The following is a 19946-nucleotide window of genomic DNA, read 5'->3' as shown; positions in this document are numbered from 1 at the left end:
ATATAATGGTATGATGTCTAGCCTATAATTAACAACTTATGGGAGGAAGATGGGGACACAAAGAATTTAAATAACTTTTCTAAGATCACAAAGCTAATAAATGATAGAGCTGGGTTTAAATCCAGAATCCATCATGCTACATTACCTCTTACAGTATTATTTTGTGGTAAGTACCTAGTACATGGTGTATGAGTAGAAGAAGCAAGATCAGTTAAAAGAAGAGACTATCTGTTTTGTGATTAAGGTGAATCTAGTAGTTGGGCAGAGAGCTCTATGCCACTTTCAGTAGATAGTAATAGATACTTCCAGTTTCTCACATATCTTCCTCAAGCCCTCTATTACTTGCCCTGCCCATAAGACACACATATACATACCAGCACACAGACACACACACAGCCTGAAGAAACAAATCCATTTATTATGTTTTTAGCATTATATTGGCCTTGAAGATAGAGGAATGAACAATGGGGTTGCCTCTGAACTTGGAGCAAGTATGAACATCTCTCACCTCTCCATTACCCCTCCTTCACATCATAAGAATGTGTATTCATGTGTCTGACTTCTTCACTCTGAGCCTCTTGAAGGCACAACCCGTATCTTACTTATCTTGGTATCTTTACCATCTAGTGAAATACCCAGCAAATAACAAGTGCTCTCTAGATATTTGTTGATTGAGGAAGGAGGGAAGGAAGGAAAGAACAAAAGAACTAAGGAAATAATAAAATTCCACAGACCACAAACATTTAAATTCTACTTTCACTGAAATTCTTCATTGAGCTTTCTTAAACTTAATGGTATATGTAACATACCATGACAGCATTGTCAGTGTTATAAAGAGAAGTACAGTTGATGGAATTTTCCATTTTTATAGAAATATATATTATTTGCCCCTAGCTTTTTTATTTTCCTGTTTTTACAGTTTAAATCATGTTAAGCTGTAGACAGCTCATTTTGATGACTATGTTCAAATTATTTCTGAACATTGTGTCTTTTGGCCTCTAGGCTAATTTTTTTCAGACTAAATTTTATAAAAATGTTCTGATAATGATCAGGCCACTGTCACATTAGTTCATTTTCCAAGCAATGCCATTGCCTGAAACTTTGGTCCACCTTAAGATACGAATTAAATTGAGAAGATTAAACATTTATATTCTTATCTCTTTTTCTCCCATATTCATTAATTTCCTGAAATTTCTGCATATTCTTCATGTGCAATGGTCAGCATTGTGTCTTAGGCATAAACTCCTAAGGACTGAAATAATGTTTAAGTCACTTTATACGGAACCTAGTAAGAAGTAATAGTGGCCTGCACAATAGCTTTAGTGGGAACAATTTTAGTCTCTACTTTTTTGCCACAGTATATAATGTTCCAAATGTTGTAGAGTGACATAATTACTTTGGGCTTGGTCATGACTACAGATGTCAAATACGTTTTTATTTTATGTATTATGGCTCACATTTGTGATATTTCTCCAGAATGTTCCTAATTGCTTTTATTTTGTCTTTCTGGTATTTCTATTAGAAAGACTGATCTTCGTGACTTCTTGATAGGTGATTTACCTGTAAGAAAATGCTTTGTAAGGAGTAACATGATCTGCAAGTATTATTGCAAGGCACCTTGAAAAGTAATGAGGAATTTTGTTAGAATGTTTTTTAAGGCAGCCATTTATGGAATATATTGCATAATAAAGACTATAACATGCATGGCTTTTATGTATTACATCAGAAAATCTTTCTCAGGTTCTCTGGGGCTACTGGCTATCATTATGAGAACTGCTGCAGAAATGAAATGATGATACCCACAGGCTGGGTTTTGGAGAAAGTCAGACCTGGATAAAAGTCCTAACTCTGGATTTCACAAACTCCGAGGCAAGCCCTGACATTATCATACACTATTATTAGAATGAAGTAGAAGAGAAAACTGGCAAACACCCTTAGAGGATTTTTATTAACTTCTTAATGATCACCAGGTTCACAAAAATAGGAAATAAAAGATTTCAAACCTAAAACAGAGAAGGAAATTTTGTGCCTTAGTATCTTTATCTTTAAAATGAGAATAACAGGGTGCCTGGGTGGCTCAGTTGGTTAAGCGACTGCCTTCGGCTCAGGTCATAATCCTGGAGTCCCTGGATCGCGTCCCGCATCGGGCTCCCTGCTCAGCAGGGAGTCTGCTTCTCCCTCTGACCCTCCCCCCTCTCATGTGCTCTCTCTCTCTCATTCTCTCTCTCTCAAATAAATAAATAAAATCTTTAAAAAAAATGTTAAAATGAGAATAACAACAGTACGTAGCCCATTGGGTTCTTTTAAAGATATAGTGAGTTAATATTTATATCTACCTCATTGAGTGATTATGAAGATTAAATGAGTTAATATTTTTAAAACATATAGAATGGTGCTAGCATACAGTAACTCTTACATAAGTATTTATTCAATAAATTAAACCAAATATAAACATTTTTTTCATTATAGGTATGTATTATTTATGTAAGTTTGAAGAATAGTTATTTAAAAATGTATTTTTCCTAAACATTAACAGCAGTAACTGGGGTATTACCAAAATTCTGGCTGTCTTTTTCATCCAATTTCAAATTAATCTATTTCCAAGCAAACCAATAGCAAAGATAAAGGAACCCAACCATTTTTCTCACTGGAAGAGGAAATCGGAGAGACACCAGGAAAGTCAATCAGCATTGCATTCCAATGTGATAATTGCTTTGATAAAGGAACCCACAGGGTGTTTTGGGAGAATAGAATGGCAAGAACCAGGGAGCTCCAGGGCACCTGGGTGGCTCAGTTGGTTAAGCGACTGCCTTCGGCTCGGGTCATGATCCTGGAGTCGCGGGATCGAGTCCCGCATCGGGCTCCCTGCTCAGCGGGGAGTCTGCTTCTGCCTCTGACCCTCACCCCTCTCATGTGCTCTCTCCCTCTCATTCTCTCTCTCAAATAAATAAAATCTAAAAAAAAAAAAAAAAAAGAACCAGGGAGCTCCATGAGAGACACCTGAACTGAATTCTGAAGCAAGCTTGAAGTGTTTTCTGAGGCAGGGAAAGAACATACTGGAGTGCATGGAGGGTGAAAAATGACTTGATGTGCTCACAGAACTACAGAGTTCTAGAGTGGGGCAAGTGTTGCAGATGGAACTGTAGGAATAAAGCAGGCAGGAGCCAATGCTTAAAGATCATTTTGTGAAAAACTCTCGTCTAAGCAGGAAGATGTCGTGATCTTTTTTAAAAAAATTGTGGAAAATGCATTTTTCTTTTACATAGGGTAATCAGCATAGGGTTTGATTAGGAATGAATATTTAAATTTAACTTAAATGTATGCAGGGGCGTGTTTTACTTTTTGAAAAGGGGGAAGTGGCATCATTTTTATGGAGGAAAACTTTTAGATAAATTTGTGTCGGTTCCACACATGAAACTGAATAGTTCCAACAGGAAGAAAATCCAGATCTGGCTATTGCTCTCCAAATCTCTTCTCCCAGCACCTGAAATATTACAGCCACTCTTGCACTTACAAAGAAGAAAAATAAGTCTAGACAGATCTCTTTTACATGAAGTAATTCCAGTATACTTTTAAGTCACCATCTTCAAGTAAGCTTCAGTAAATCCTTCCCTTCAGCAGCACAAACTTAGAACACAGTGGCTTTTTTTTTTTTTTTAAGATTTTATTTATTTGACAGAGAGAGACACGGCGAGAGAGGGAACACAAGCAGGGGGAGTGGGAGAGGGAGAAGCAGGCTTCCCATGGAGCAGGGAGGCCGATATGGGGCTCGATCCCAGGACCCTGGGATCATGACCTGAGCTGAAGGCAGACGCTTAACGACTGAGCCACCCAGGTGCCCCAACACAGTGGCTTTTTAATAAGTAACTTTGAGGTGAATTATTCCTGCTCTGCTCTAATATCTAGATAGCTAAGATTTGTATAAATTTGTTTATAAATTCTATTATTGGTGAATGATATAATACTATTTTAAGGCCAAATATTTTTTTCTACTGTTGTTTTAACAATGTAATGAGTCCCTTCAGCACTGTGCTGTCACTTACCCATTATTTATTTGATGAAACCTGACCCTTTGTTGTGTTCACTTTTGTGAACCACCAGATACTCAGAAGTATTTTCCATTGTTAAAACTCTTATTAAAACTCTTACCTGGATCTTTCATAAGACTTTTGGAGTTTTCAGGGAGAGGAAAGAGAATATGGGAGCATCATGGGTTTGTTTTTGCCTGGTCGATTCAGATGGCCAAAATAAAAAAAATTAAAATTACATAGGATATTGTGATTTTAGTTGCCAGTCAACATCAAAGTATGTTAATTTTTTAATTACATGTTATGCTTGCCCATTGCAAAAAAAATTCAAGTAGTATAACATTGTATGAAGTTAAATCTATCTCAGATCTTAGCCCACTGCCCTTAAGTAGGTTTACATATTTACAGATATTTTTTCATAGTCAACATATCATATAAATCTAGGAATCATATCATAATAAATAACTTATGTGTTGATTAAATTATTGGACTTTGTTTCTTTTTTATATCTTTATTAGAAATCAGATAGAAATCTGTTAGTTTTGCTATTATTGTTATATTATTCTGAAAATGCCTTCAAATAAGTCATAAAATATACAGTATCTTCAGTTTTGAAATTTACTGGAAAGTTTACTTTTAGAGCATCTATGACTAATATATATTATCTTTTGGTTACCTTCATAGAGGGGCTTCACTGATATTAAAATTTGAGAAGATAATTTGCACAGCATATGGATATGTTATAAAAAATAATGTCTTTTTTCTAAAAAGCCTGGGAAGATCCTCAATATAAATCAAAGAGTTATGACACTAGTGGGGAAATAATCCACATAAAATAAGATTATTGAGTAGCAGGAAAGCTGTAATAAAAACAGTCAGGACTGTCACCCAGTTCCATTTAAGGTCTGTAAAGGATCAAAAGTATATAGAGCATCATCTAACAGCTGTTTGGAATGTGAGAGGAACCACAGTTGTGGTGAGCAACAGTATGCTGGTTTGGAAGAAATATACACAGCTTGTTGTAGTTAAATTAAAAATGGTATGTTTGGACTACAAAATGTATTGAGAGACTTGGGTTTTTGAAAATGGCTACATGCTAACTAAAGTGTAACTGTATTATGGATGTATGTAGTCATATGTATAAAAACTTATTCAAATTAAAGTGACATATAAATATAGGTATTTTATTAATTATAAATTGTTACTTAAGGAAAGACCATATTTGTACATAGACAGTATATTTTGTCAGGGGAAAGTGCTACCCTACCCTGGAGGATAAGAAATTATTTGTTACCACCTCACCAGATGGCAGCAATTGAAAAGAGGGAGGGAGACCTTTTGGCTTTCGACTCGGCTCAGAGGCGGAAGGTGCAACTGTCTTTGGTAGTCCTGAACCCAGGTTCATAAATCCCGGCACCAGCTGCCTCCACCATGCTGCCTAAATTTGACCCCAGTGAACCATACGTGCACCAATGGGGAAGTCAGTGCCAGCTCTGCCGTGGCCTTGAAGATCAGCCCCTGGTCTGTCTCCAAAAAACTTTGGTGATGACATTGCCAAGACAACTGGTGATTGGAAGAGTCTGAGGATTACAGTGAAACTGACCATTCTGAACAGACAGGCCCAGATTTTTTTTTTTATTTGAATCCAATTAGCCAACATATAGTACATCATTAGTTTTAGATGTAGCGTTCAATGATTCATCAGTTGCATATAACACTGAGTGTTCATCACATCACATGCCCCCTTAATGCCCAGATTTAAGTGGTACCTTCTGCCTCAGCTCTGATTATCAAAGCCCTCAAGGAACCACCAAGAGACAGAAAGAAGCAGAAAAACATTAAGAACAGTGGAAATACCACTTTTGATGATATTGTCAATGTTGCCCAACAGATGCAGCACCGATCTTTAGCCAGAGAACCATTAAAAAGATCCTGTGGGCTGCAGTGTTGATGGCCGCCATCCTCCATGACATCCTAAATGACATCAGTAGTGGTGCAGTGGAATGCCCAGCTAATTACAAACTACAAAGGAAAAATATTTCAATAAAGGATCATTTGACAACCAAAAAAAGAAAAAAAGAAGAAGAAAGAAAGAAAAAGAAAAGAGGAACTGAGAAATATGCCTAACACAGGCACTGAAAATACGGAAGTACTAGGAGATAATGTGTGGAGCAGGAATGAAGGAAAGCATCATTCATCACATAGATTCTCGTATTTAACAATTTGCATTCCTTAGATACTTGCTCAACTATAAGTTACACCTTTAGTAAGGATATAGGCATTTTCAAACTTTGCAGTATATTGGCTTTTTTTTTTTTAAGATATTTATTTATTGAGAGAGAGAGAATGATAGAGAGAGAGCATGAGAGGGGGGAGGGTCAGAGGGAGAAGCAGACTCCCTGCTGAGCAGGGAGCCCGATGCGGGACTTGATCCCGGGACTCCAGGATCATGACCTGAGCCGAAGGCAGTCGCTTAACCAACTGAGCCACCCAGGCGCCCAGTATATTGGCTTTTTAAAAAAGATTTTAGGGCGCCTGGGTGGCTCAGTTGGTTAAGCGACTGCCTTCGGCTCAGGTCATGATCCTGGAGTCCCGGGATCGAGTCCCACATCGGGCTCCCTGCTCAGCAGGGAGTCTGCTTCTCCCTCTGACCCTCCCCCCTCTCATGCTCTCTATCTCATTCTCTCTCTCAAATAAATAAATAAAATCTTAAAAAAAAGATTTTATTTATTTATTTGACAGAGGGAGAGAGAAAGCACAAGCAGGGGGAGCTGGAGAAGGAGAAGCAGGCTCCCCACTGAGAAGGGAGCCTGATGCAGGGCTCTATCCCAGGACCCTGGGATTGACCTGAGCCAAAGGCAGGCACTTAACCAACTGAGCTACCTAGGTGCCCCAAACTTTGCAGTATATTTTTGTAGTTCAACCTGTCATCTTAGAATTTAACTAATTTTTAGGAGGAGATTATTTTTACCTCACACCGTTAGCATGGAGAAACAACCAGAAGCCCTAAGAAGAAAGGATTCTGTATAAATAGCTTTGGATCACTGATGAGATTGGCATATGCTTTGGGGATTTGATTTCTGAAGACATGTAATGACTTGTAGGAGTTCTCCATAAACATGTATGAGCAAATATGTATGTGCCAACTGCTAGCATAGATATCGAGAACCAAAGATGAATTACAGTCTCTGCCCCAGATGAACCTATAGTCTTTTTTTTTTTTTTTTTGGTTGCATTAGGCAATAGAGTTTCTTTTTCTGTCATCCCTTTCATCCATTCATTCACTCGTTCTACTTTATCGGCCACCTGACATGTACATAGTGCAGTAGTAGCTGCTGTGTGGCATGCAGAGATGCAGCACATACGCTTGCTCTTGATACTAACTTGCTCTTGATACTAAGTTCTGGTCTACTCATCTACGCATGGTAAAATCCTACTCTTGCTGCAGCCCTAGCATAAGTATCTCTGTCAAAGAAGGCTTCTCTGATTCTCTTGATACTACGTTCTGGTCTACTCATCTACACATGGTAAAATCCTACTCTTGCTGCAACCCTAGCATAAGTATCTCTGTCAAAGAAGGCTTCTCTGATTCTCCTGATAGAGAAATAATTTCTCCTTTTGAAAACTCGTAAGAGGAAAATGAAGACTTAATGCATATATTTATGTTTGTCAGATACCCACTTTAATGTATGTAAGTAGCAGTAAAACATTATGCTATGACTCTTAACTGAGTCCTTCCACATTAGAGAAAGTACCATATAACTTTCAGAGCATTTTAAGGAGTATAAGAAAGTCTGTTAAGTAACTAAAGAAGTACATACTATTTAGTGTGAATTATAATTTTTTAAAAATTCTCACAATAAACTTCTGAGGTACAAATTATCGTCTCCCTTTGCATATGAGGAAGCCGATGCCCAGAGAATTTTAAGTTGTTTACCTAAAGTCATAAAACCAATAAAGTGAAGTCAGTAATTAAAATCAAGCATCAGAGCCTGTTCTCTTAACATGTTCTCTTAACATGTATTCTAGGTTTTCTCAGTTAATACATTTTAAGGCTATGGATTAACAAGCACATTTGAGCATTTAATATTAGTATGTATATAAGTCTAGGTGTGTGTGTGTGTGTGTGTGTGTGTGTGTGTGTATAAATTCAGACTTATTTATGCTGGCTATATTTAGTATAGCCAGATTTTACAAGGAACCCTATCCTAGGTACCTGGCTTATCACTGTCTCATTACTGCAAGACAGAGAATGCTCTTTATCTTCTTCTTGAATCCAGCCATCTTCCTCAATGTCCTTAAGTATTCTCAATTCCCACCATCTTTAAGATGGATAAAGAGTGGTTTCCTAAGAGAGTGTTGCCAGGAAAACCATCCCTCCAGGACATAAAGCAGAGTTTTTATCAAAGATATTCTCTGTTTTTTTTGATTGAAGTCTACCTCTGTTGTAGCTGCAAGTGACAGGGATCAAATTATATCACAGGTTTTAATGCCTAGATGTCTCCTGGGCAGAAAAACATTTCAAAAATATTTTTATGTTTTCTTTTTAATTCATTGACTTTACTGTAACTGTTTCTGTATTATAGATATATATAAACATGAATGTGTAATATTATTTCTAATAGTTGCAGTAATTTATTTTTTATTCCATTTCAACAATTCAGTTGTAAGTATGATCTTGCACTCTTAAATTGGTAACAGAGAGAAATTGGAAATGGGGGGCACTCTTCCCTCACTGCTGCAACCTGCATTGATTTCATTCTCCCCTCTAAGTCCCAGCATAATTATCATCAGTACTACACATTTGGCAAATAAACCTTGTTTTTTTAACGCACTGCAGAATTGTTGTTTAGTATTGTTATTTAAATCTTACCTTATTATTTAGTATTTCTGTTTCTGATATCTGAGAAGCCCCAGCGGATTCCGAAAGCCTTCAGGATTGACCCTACTTCCTTTAGTTAGACTCGTTTCTCTTTTCAGACCTACTTAGTTTTATCTTCTGCATGTATGAAGGGTGTGTTTATTTTCTTTCAGTGAATCTTCCTGCAGTTATTAAGGTACACATCCTTTTTGTTCCACCTGTGCACAACAAAAACTTGTTTTCAAGTCACATCTTTGTCACATCTTCTCTTGTAAGAAAGAGAAAAATCTAAGTTTAAGAGCAGCATCCTCAGGTATCACGATGATACTCTCTTTATGTAGTAAAATAAGACAGTATGTTTAAAAATGTTCCGAAGGTGATAGGCACGAAGTTTTTATGGAAATATTTTATTTGCTCATAGGACAAAATGTACATGAGTTTGTGGCTTCTTATACTGTTGAGGTTTTTATAGCATACTTATTTTTTTTAAATCAAAACATGTTTAAAAACTATCTAATAAAAACTGTCTATTCCAAAGTTATTTAAAATGTAATAAAATTAGCGTCCTAATTTTAGGAATTAGTGCCTCAATGACTACTAAGATTGTATAAGCCTTTGAAATCATATGATACCATAAAACCCTCATGTTTTCATCTTGACTTGAGAAGCTTCTTGAGGAGACCTTTTACTTTTTTTTCTTAAACTAAAATGGGACTCCAGGAGAGAGGATACTGTAGCCTTTTCCTAACTGTGACTTCTAAACTGCTTTTTTCTCAGTCTTCAAATTACTCTGGCAAGGAGGCAGTGATGTTGGGAAGAGATAAAGTCAGTAGAACATCACCTTTTAAAATGCTCACCTGTCTTCATACGTGAATGGGATAGTCCTGGGTGTAAGATGGTAAATGTGTTCTAGTAGTTTCCTCGGCTGCCTTGGCCACTGGTCTTATTATGCTTCTGGGAGATTTCTGGAGTCTCAATACTCTCATGTATGAAGTGGAGGTAAAAGCAATCTTATTAATTTTTAAGAACCAGTTATAAAGATCAAAAGTGAGTATCAAAATTTAACCTAAGTCCTTCCATTCAATTCAAAGTATGCAAAAAGTGTAAAAGATACTTTTTTTAACCATTAGTATCTGAGAAAACCAATAATTCTCAGATACAGACTACAGAAATATTGTAGAAAATTTTTTAACTATGTTTTATTCCCAGACTCATGACCATGATCATCCAGCAAGATATTTTGAGTGTCAATTATATGAATTGTGTACTGTTTTAAATCTTGCTTGTTTTGAATTGTCTGGAAGCACCCACATATGAATGGAAATTTCTAATAGATAAATAGCTCTATTTAAAAATTACGTTTTGGTGTTAACCTATAAATTCAAATAAATATTAAAAGTCTTAAAACATGAACATCATTGGTTCAGCATCACCAAGGCAGAATGGTGCACAGCATAAAAAATTCAGTTTACTTTTCACAATGTTGCCATAGTTTCCCAGCCAAGCAGAATGTACAAGCTGGGCCAGGATACATATTAGGAATATTTAAAATTAGTGCCACATACCCCTGAGCTAGTAACAATCTGTTGTATAATGAGAGAAACACAATCAGAAAGAATGTAGGAAAGGCTATTAATTGAATATTGAGAGAAGTGGAGAGAATTTTTAGAATCTAGGAATTGCTCTTGACTGTTTAATGTATCAGAACATTGAATTAGTCTCATCATGTTTTAAAGATACCAACTGTCTTTCTTGGGTGTTTCTGTTGTGATGGGATCTGGTACAAGGATTGTAAGGTGTGGAACTCAGACTTGTGTTAGACACTTCTAACCGCCCCCCCCCCCCCCCTTTTTTTCTTTTTTTTTTTTTTTTTTTTAAGATTTTATTTATTTGAGAGAGAGAGACAGAGATGGAGAGCGCATGAGCAGGGAGGAGAGGGGGACACAGGCTCCCAGCTGAGCAAGGAGCCTTATGCAGGGCTCAATCCCAGCACCCTGGAATCATGACCTGAGCCAAAGGCAGACACTTAACTGACTGAGCCACCCAAGCGCCCCTAACCCATTTACCCTGATTTACACTCCTTCCATTCAATTCTGTGCTGTTTCAGTAGAAATATTGCCAAAGTGGGGTAGGATATTAGTGTATGTATTCACCTATTCTGGTTATTATAGGGTAGGGAAGTTAGATCCTATACCTCTCTGCTACATTTCAGTTAGTTAGACCTTCCAAACAAAGGTACTAAACATGAAAGATCTGAAGCAATACAACATCAATATTAGGAAAATATTTTTTTCTTGTAAATACTAACTTGCCTAATTTTATTACATATAGACTAATACAGATTATATCATAGCCTGATCAGACAGTGCTAACTTGATTGAACCAAAATCTAGCAAAAAAAACAAAGACAATGCAACATGATGTTTTAAGGTTTCCATACAGATTTGTGTGATTTTTTTTAACTGAGGAAGAAATTGTTATTTAAACTCATGGATTGGAAAATTCTTTTAATAAGCATAGGTTACAATTCCAGCTGCTCTGGATGCTTAACAATAGAAGAAGCAGGCATCTGTTTTCAGATGTGTGAAGAATGAAATGCTGTTCATTTCATGACTTACTATAATATTTTCTGGTGTTATGCCATAGAGTAAAACTGTCCAGCCTCGCTAGGATTTGGGGAGAGGAATCATGGCTCTCTTTCCTTGGAGAAAGATCTGTATATCTCTAATAGTTTTTGTCCCTTAAGTAGCAGTACTAAAGTTTTCATACATTTTTTATGGTCATGTTGAATCATGAAGGATTAATAGTATTAAGGATTCTATATTTTGCTTTTAATGAAATCCATTGTTATGCTCTCTATTAAATGTGGAAATGAAAAAAGTTTATCACTAATAAATCTAAGATGTTTCATTGCTTAAAAAATAATCTAATATACTTCTTTTAGTATAAATATAATTATTTGGGGATTAAAAGTATTACATAATTGTTTATCTGAATTAACTTTTGGCTCTTACAATGCATTTAAAAATAAACTGTATTATAACAGAGTAGCTTTGAAACATAAAAGGGGAATTAAACGAATGAAGATAAAAACAAGTGTGATTTAAATGTTACTTCTAAGGAAAATTTATGTAGAACTGTGGTTTACAATAATTGTTGACATATTCCCCTAAGTACTGTGTCTGTGATTTTTCATGGTATCAATCATTTAAAGCAATTTAGGTAATAACATTCTGACATGCATTTCTGCTATTTTATTTACACCATTTGCCTACATCATTGTAATGCAGTACCTTTCTGATTTGGTACAGTAAATGCACTCTGTAATATCTATTATGGCATGGTCAAAGGATAATTTATTGTCAAATAGAAAAATAGGTCAACACTAATGTCACTTGATGATCAACCCTCCCCCCCCCACCCAAGTTTAATAAAACATCTCACCAGTATGCATTCCAGTGCAGTGGTTGATATTTTATTAGGACTACCTGGCTATAGCAGTAGTGTAATTACTGAGCTGTCAGAGTGATAAGTGGGATTAATGGCAGCCTGATGCACTTTAGTCTGCAGAGCGCTTAGAGAATTGCAGGATGGTATTATTATCAGAGTCTGCCCATTCTGGCATATTCATGGCACCAAAGGAAAAAAAAAAAAGAATGCTACAATTCAGGTTTGCATTGCCCTGCCTCATTAACATCTGACATTTCCAACAGCTGTTATTTGTGAACTAGCTCAATAATAAAAAGGGAATTATTTGGTAAAGAGGCTTAATAACCACAACTAAAAATCCTTACATTGTCAGTGCTGTTAAGTGAATCTGTTTGTGTTGAATTTAAGATTTCTCTAGAAGAACAGGGAAATACACTGTGCATTAATTTGGCTCATTCATATCTGCTGACAATATAACTTTATTTTTTAATTGCCTTATTATTCAAGATGGGTGTTAGAAAAAAGAAAAGCAGAAAACTTGTGACTTCATTAGGGATAAGCAGAATCTATATGATATAAATATGATATATATACACATGTACAGAGATAGATACACATATGTATACTTACACATACATATACACACACACATGCATACACAATGAAAAATAAGTACATTTGTTGCTTTATTACTGTGAATTGCCAAATAGTTTTAAAACTGTTGAAATGACTTTTTTAAATGAATTAGAAGATATTTAAGATGGCGTATTATTTGCTAAATTTTTAGCTATTTTATTTTACTACATCATAGGAGATCCTTTCAAATCACTAATAATGTTCAACATATTTATCCATGTGAAGATAACATATAATATCCCCTCATTTCAACATCATAGACCAAATAGACCATGCATTATGCTCTGTTTGCACTGTTGTGCAATGTATGCTGCTGATTACACTTTCAAGAATTTCTTTTTGAACTCAGTGACAGTGTTTTAGGGGAAAAATCATGAGTATGAGAAGATAGGAATTCAACTAAATGATAGATGTGAATCTAACAATGGCATTTAGAGAAATGATAGGGGAGAGATTTAATGACTACATTTCAGAGAGGACAATTGATTATGAAAAGCCTTCGGTACTCATTGTGTAAAATTTAATTTAGAGAGAAGGCTAAGGGCATAAACCAGAGAAAAGAGATCAGATTTAAAAACAAGATATTAATTAGGTGCTGAGAAATTGGTTCAGACAATGACAAGGACTCTCCTACTCACAAAAGAATGACAAGGAGACCGGTATTGTTTTCTCAAGGAAATGAAGCAAGGTCTTTACACATGGAAGTAGATAGAAAATCAGCTAGCTAGTCACCTTTGTCACTGAACAGTGTAGGATTCATTCTTAATGAAATTCTTGGAGAATTCTGGTCTTCTGACAAATGTGGCAGTGGTGTATCTTTAAGTTTTAGATCTCCAGCCTAATTCTTCTCTACTCCTGTTCTCACTGTGTGACCGACCAACCTGGATTAGTTTATGTACCTTTTCATGTTTTCCAGGCCTGGGTACATATTGGGTCATTCTCTTGAGTGACCTTGCACTCCAAATCCCATCCTTTTCCACTTCCCTCGTGCCCATTCATTCTGAAATCTTCCCTTTGAGTATTATTCTTTCCAATGAGCTTTCTCTGCTTCACTCCCTCCAGCACTACTGTTCCTCTTAAATATTCCCTTAGGATGCTCTTTTCACACAAATTCACATTAACAACTACCATTGCCTTTTATACATGTGAACTTCCTCCAAACCGCAAGGTGCATGAGAGCAGGACCATGGTGGTCTTGTTTATCAGTTTTATATCCTCATATCCCAGGTTCTGCCATGTAACAGGGGCTCATTAGATATTTCTTAAGTGGATAAATAAATAACACACATTAATGTGCAAACTAAGGACCATTCTAGCCTGTGGTTTCAGTCCTGATGTAGTAATTAAACTTGCTCTATGGAACCAACCATGTATATCAGATCACCTCAAAGGCTCCCCCCCAAAAAATACAAATTCCCAGGCCAATAACTCAGACTCAGGAGGGGCTCCTCTGTGGAAACTGTGACATTTATCAAGCTGGTTCTTAGACACACTAAAGTTTGAACCTATCTCTGGCCGGTTCCCCAGGAAGCAGATTTTGAAATGAGATTAGTACGCAGGAAGTTTATTAGAAGATCAACATTTGTATAAGAGTGAAGGAATCAGGATTGGACAGACAGCCATAATAAAGGATGCAGTGGATCTCTGCAGACTTGTTCCCAAGTCTGGGCAAAGGTACTGGGCCTCGGGCGCCTGGGTGGCTCAGATGGTTAAGCGTCTGCCTTCGGCTCAGGTCATGATCCCAGGGTCCTGGGATCGAGTCCCGCATTGGGCTCCCTGCTCCTTGGGAGCCTGCTTCTCCCTCTGCCTCTCTCTCTCTGTCTCTAATGAATAAATAAATAAAATCTTTAAAAAAAAAAAAAAGGTACTGGGCCTCTAACCTCTTCATTGACCTGTAATTGGAAGCAGCCTGCCATTGGAAAGAGGACATGACCTTGGTTAAGCCTGTTCTCTTTGGCTGAGGACGCAGCAGCAGGGGAATAAATGCTTCATTCTGGAAGGGGGTGGATCTGGGCTATGCATTGAAGTATGTACTACAAAGCCCAGTTGCCATGTGAATAGTTTGTAGGTTAAAAAACATCAGAAAATTGGAGGGAGGGAGAGATGATGGGAGGGAAAGAAGGAGGGAGAGAGGAAAGGTGGGAGACAAAGTGGGAGGCATGAGGAGAGGAAGAAAGATGTAACGAGTGGTAAAATGAGAGAGACTTTGCTTTTGTGTTCGTATAATAATTGTGGTGTAAAGGCATACAAAACTTTTATCATAAAAGACTGCATTCTCTAAGCATTGTCAGTTTAGTTAGAGGTCAAAACAAGACTGGTTTAGTAAATGAGTAAATGATGTATCTTAAATAAGTATAGTCCTCTTAATCTCTAGGAGGAACATGGAAAGGATGGGCAGTTAACCTGAGTGGTGCTATTTTATGCATCTCAGAAGGTGTACAAAAAATGAAACACAGATGCTCTATATTTCCTGCTTAACAAAAGATTTTATACCTAAAAAAATAGCACTATTTTATTTGTCCTTACTAGACACTAGCTTTGAATGGGTATCGGGTACAGAATATATAGAATATTATCTCAGTTACTTTAGAGTTTCTTTAATCTGGTCATTTTATTCCTTAGGTGCCTGAAATGTGTAGATGCCCCCTGTCAGAAGAGCTGTCCAACCAATCTAGATATCAAATCATTCATCACAAGTATTGCAAACAAGGTAAATTCAGATTTAGCTCTGCAAATGAAAATAACAGCACTTGATCTTGGTATCTACCTAGTATGACCTGTGATTAAAGCATAAAGCTTGTTTTAGTAAATTGGGTGAAGTATTGAAGATATGATTTCTATAGGCATGTAAAAATGTGGTACATTTTGTTAGTCTCTTCCAAGTTGTGATATAATTTTTAGAAAAATGCATATTCATTTTTTATTGACTTAAAAATTAGTTTTTGTTGAAATTAATGATTTTTTAATCCAAGGCACTCACTGAATAGATTGACTGTAGCTTAAGCTTGCTAAATGCTTAGATAGGAACTGTCGTTGATTAACAAAACACATTTCAAATTTGTGAAATATTTTTGTTTTAAGATATGTTTTGGTATTAAGTCTGGCACACTGAGACACATCAAGGAAATGGACTTTTCCCTGTTGCTAAAGTTCAGTTAATTTGTTTCAGATTTGGAATAAATCACAGAGACTAGATAAGAGTTATAACCAAAAAAACACCCAAGACCAAAAAATAGACAACGGGCTTTTATGAGCTTTTATATTCCTTTTTGAACAAAAGGAATTTTAATCTTTTCTTTTAAACTAATGTGAGAATAAGCCCAGTTTTTCATTCACTAAGTGAATGCTTGATTGAATAATTAATTAATTGTATCTTTTGTTTGTGAAAGGAGTATTGTGAGCTCTTAGCCAAGTGTCTGATGCTTTGGCAAATGGGCAAAAGCTGAAGGAAGTCTTCCCAAAAGGATGCAGAGAATCCTTCTTTTCACAGTGTTTGACGCTTATGTTCTAAAATGCTGTACAAATCCCATAAGTACTCCTTCAACAACCAGCTTTTTTATAAAGATCATTTCTCAATGTCAATTATTTAAAAAAATATTTTTAGGAGAAAAATGGTACATTTCTATAGTTTTAGGATTTCGAAAGAATTAATGTTATTACTTAGGTATATGGTATAGTATTAATCTACATGGACATATTCATTAGGATTTTAAGTCTAGGTTAAATATTTAGATTGAACACTTATTGTGAACCCAGGGAAAATTATTTATGAAAGAAACCATCTGTCTTACAAGGTTGTGGTATAAACGAAATAATTCTTGTATGCGACCAACATAGTCATTATTTAACAAATATTTTGTTGATGTGGAATTATTAATTTCCCTCTACATTAAGTATGGTAAATAGTATACAAGGGCTTACTGTTTTTGTAACTGTTATTATTTATTGAGTAGCTTCTATGTACCAAACACAGTGACTGTATTGGGTTCCTGCTATGGCCCTGCCTTTTAAGAGTTCATAATTTATGAGTAAAAACAGATACATTAAAAAAAAAAAAAAGAACACCTTAACCATATTGGATATGGCTGGTGCTGCACCATATTGGATGTAGCTGGTGCTGCAATCTGTGCAATCCAGGAAGAGTATTCAGCATGGGCAAAGGCAGCAATGTGAGTGTGTACGTGACAAGTTTGGGCAAATATAATAACTCCAGTGTGGCTAGGGTAGGGCCTAGATTACAGAAAAAAAAAGTGATGGGAAAGAGAGAAAGCAATTAGACTGGGATTCAGTTGTGAAAATATTGTCATTCTATGCTCAGTATTTGAGACTTAAAATCCCATGCATAGTAGAAAATCACCAATGCTTTATATTTGTTTTGTAATTAAGAAGAGGAGTTCTAGTTTAGGAAGGGACCTCATTTATTAACTTTATATTATCCCAAACATCTATCATCATAAGACCTTTGTCTTATATGTGAAAATAAATAAATCATGTGAAACTTACATGTGAAATCTTTTTTGTTTAATAATGACTTCATAGAAATGGAATGAAACCAAATATCCGAAGTTTGAAGGCTGAAGTGTTTTGGCTAAAATTATTTCCAAGGTAGCACTCTTGACTTCAAGCATGAGAAGATATTACAGTTATGATCCATGCTAGCTAAATGTCCCCTAGATATTCCAAAATTCAGTGGTGATATTGTAATTCTAATTAGTGTATACCCCATTCATTCAAGGTCTATACAAATTTATAGAAAAAAAAAAGAGCTAAAGGGAATAATGGTATTCTTTGAGAAGTTTATAAAATGTCTAAGCAAGATCAGAATCATCTCTATTTTAGGAAAACTTTCTGTTTCATTAATTTGTCTGTATTCTTTACTGCCTAATGAAGCATTCTGCTTAGCTATATATTTAAACGGATTTTGATATGAAGAGAAGATAGTTGGAGACATTTAATTGAAAATGTGATCTTTTGCCAGGCATTTAGGGAACTGTATCGTTAAGTAGTATTTTGTTGAAGAATCACTGAAGTAATCATAAAAGGTAAGAGATTCTTGTTCTTTAAAGCCTGCAGCTTTTTAGATATTTACCAGCTGTGTACAATGTAGGCTCTCCCACATTGCTCTGCCATTGGACCTCAACTCAGGAGGGGGATTCTTTCCAGGTTGAGAGGGTAATTGAATCGCCAGACTCAATGAGCCTGTGCCTCTTTGAGAAAAGGATGTCACTTGTATTATATTGTGTTAGGTTTCTGTGATTCAGGGAGTTTAGGCCAATACTTCCATTCTTTATTTTCTTACAAACTGGATTACAGCTCTAGTTTTCAAAGGTACACTCAATTCTATTGTACCTCCTCAGTCAGTTTTTCTCTGTTTCGTGCATGCAGGCTGTTGTTTGCAATTGTATCTCCCAATCGGAAGTACACGTTTCAGAGTCATCAAACTGTGACTACTGGGTTATGTTTTTTGATAGCTTTCCTTTGGGGAAAAAAACAGTACTTTATATCAGAATGCATGAGGTTGATCTATAAATGTAGTGAAAAAGAATGACTGTTTTTCAAAATGTTCCTTCGTTTCATGATGCTTTATTTTAAGCAATAGAGATACTTTCTCTTTTCAAAAGTTTCTGTCAAATTGTAAAGCATTGATATTTCCACTGATTTGTATATTATATAGAATCCGTGTGCCCAGATTTGTGTGGCTTTTATACCTAGATAACTAAATTTAATAATTCACATTAGAGAAAAGCTGACTAAATGACTCAATGTAAAGCTCTTCTTTTTGATAGATACCCACTGAAAGGATGAGAAGTCAGGGGAGAAACAAAAATGTCACCAGCAGAATTCATTTGATAGCCATTGACAACAATATTTTTATTTAAAAGAAGTCATCTTGATATATGTTCATGTGTATATGTGTATGTTTGTACACATATATACACACACATACATATCCCGGATAAAGTGTTACAAAGCAGAAGTGCACTCAATAGATTTACTTCATCCTCCTCTTGGGTTTGTTTTTCAATTACAATGGCTAAGTGGTTTAATACCTTTTCAAGTAAAATGTTGATCATTTCCAGAATAATTTCCTAAAAACATAGCTCTAATTATATCACTGCTTTATTCAAAAAATGTCAGTGGCTTCCCAATGCCTAGAAACCAATGTCCAAATATATAGCCTATTATGTAAGCCTATTGAGTTTTTTCCCACTATCATGACCGAGAAATAAGGAGATGAAAAAAAATTAGGAAGCCCACAACTTATTACCCAATAGTATTTGAAAATATGAATATTTTAGATATGTAAAATAAAAAGGTAGTGGTAAGATTTCTTTTGGTATGCAAGGCTAGTTTCCTCACTTGTTTTGCTAAAGGATAACTATGAGTACCTCTGTTCTTTCTAAGAGGACTGTCAGAAACTTACCTCCCTGCTGCCATAAAATGGTGCTCAAGAGAACACAGCTTTTAAAAACTCTGTTATGTGCTTAGAGGGTAAACATGTAGAGTTGAATATGCCATTTGGCTTAAATAAATAGTTCTGAATTTGTGTGTTAATTTCATTTATAGTTGAGATGCCAATATTTGAGTAATGTGAAAAATGTTTTTTTCTAGGACTGAGTGAATTCAAATTTTTACAGCTGCTTTATAGTATGGGTCTGTGTCATTTAATCTGAGTGGGTCTTCTGGTAGAGAGTAAAGTACTATACTTCAAATTAGCTCATCCCTAAGTCATAAAATACTGTTTTCTGTCTATTAATTTTATCCTTTTAAAACTTGGTAAGATAGTATTGTTATGCTTTATTAGTCAATATTGGATTAGCTTTATTCACATTTTTGCCAATTTTCATTTTTTTTTCCTTTTCTTATCTTTTTTTTTCCTTTTGGAGTTGCAATGGGAAAGTGGTTTACTTTTGCTTGTACTGATGTTATTGGAAAATTAATAGAAACCTAGTTATTGCTCATTTGAGTGTTATGTGTCTTTGGAGGGGAGC

The 19946-nt window shown here is 35.7% G+C and overlaps 1 protein-coding gene across 1 annotated transcript in view; it reads left to right on the top strand.

Moving 5' to 3' along the window:
• DPYD (dihydropyrimidine dehydrogenase) overlaps nt 1-19946 on the top strand; it is a 799188-nt gene that overhangs the window by 165148 nt on the left and 614094 nt on the right. Inside the window, 1 exon segment of the mRNA XM_021690256.2 lies at nt 15577-15664. Within this exon segment, the coding sequence (XP_021545931.1) occupies nt 15577-15664 (88 nt within the window).

Source organism: Neomonachus schauinslandi, chromosome 4, assembly GCF_002201575.2.
Source record: "Neomonachus schauinslandi chromosome 4, ASM220157v2, whole genome shotgun sequence".
NCBI classification, from domain to species: Eukaryota; Metazoa; Chordata; class Mammalia; order Carnivora; family Phocidae; genus Neomonachus; species Neomonachus schauinslandi.
This window is presented reverse-complemented; position numbering and strand designations above follow the sequence as displayed.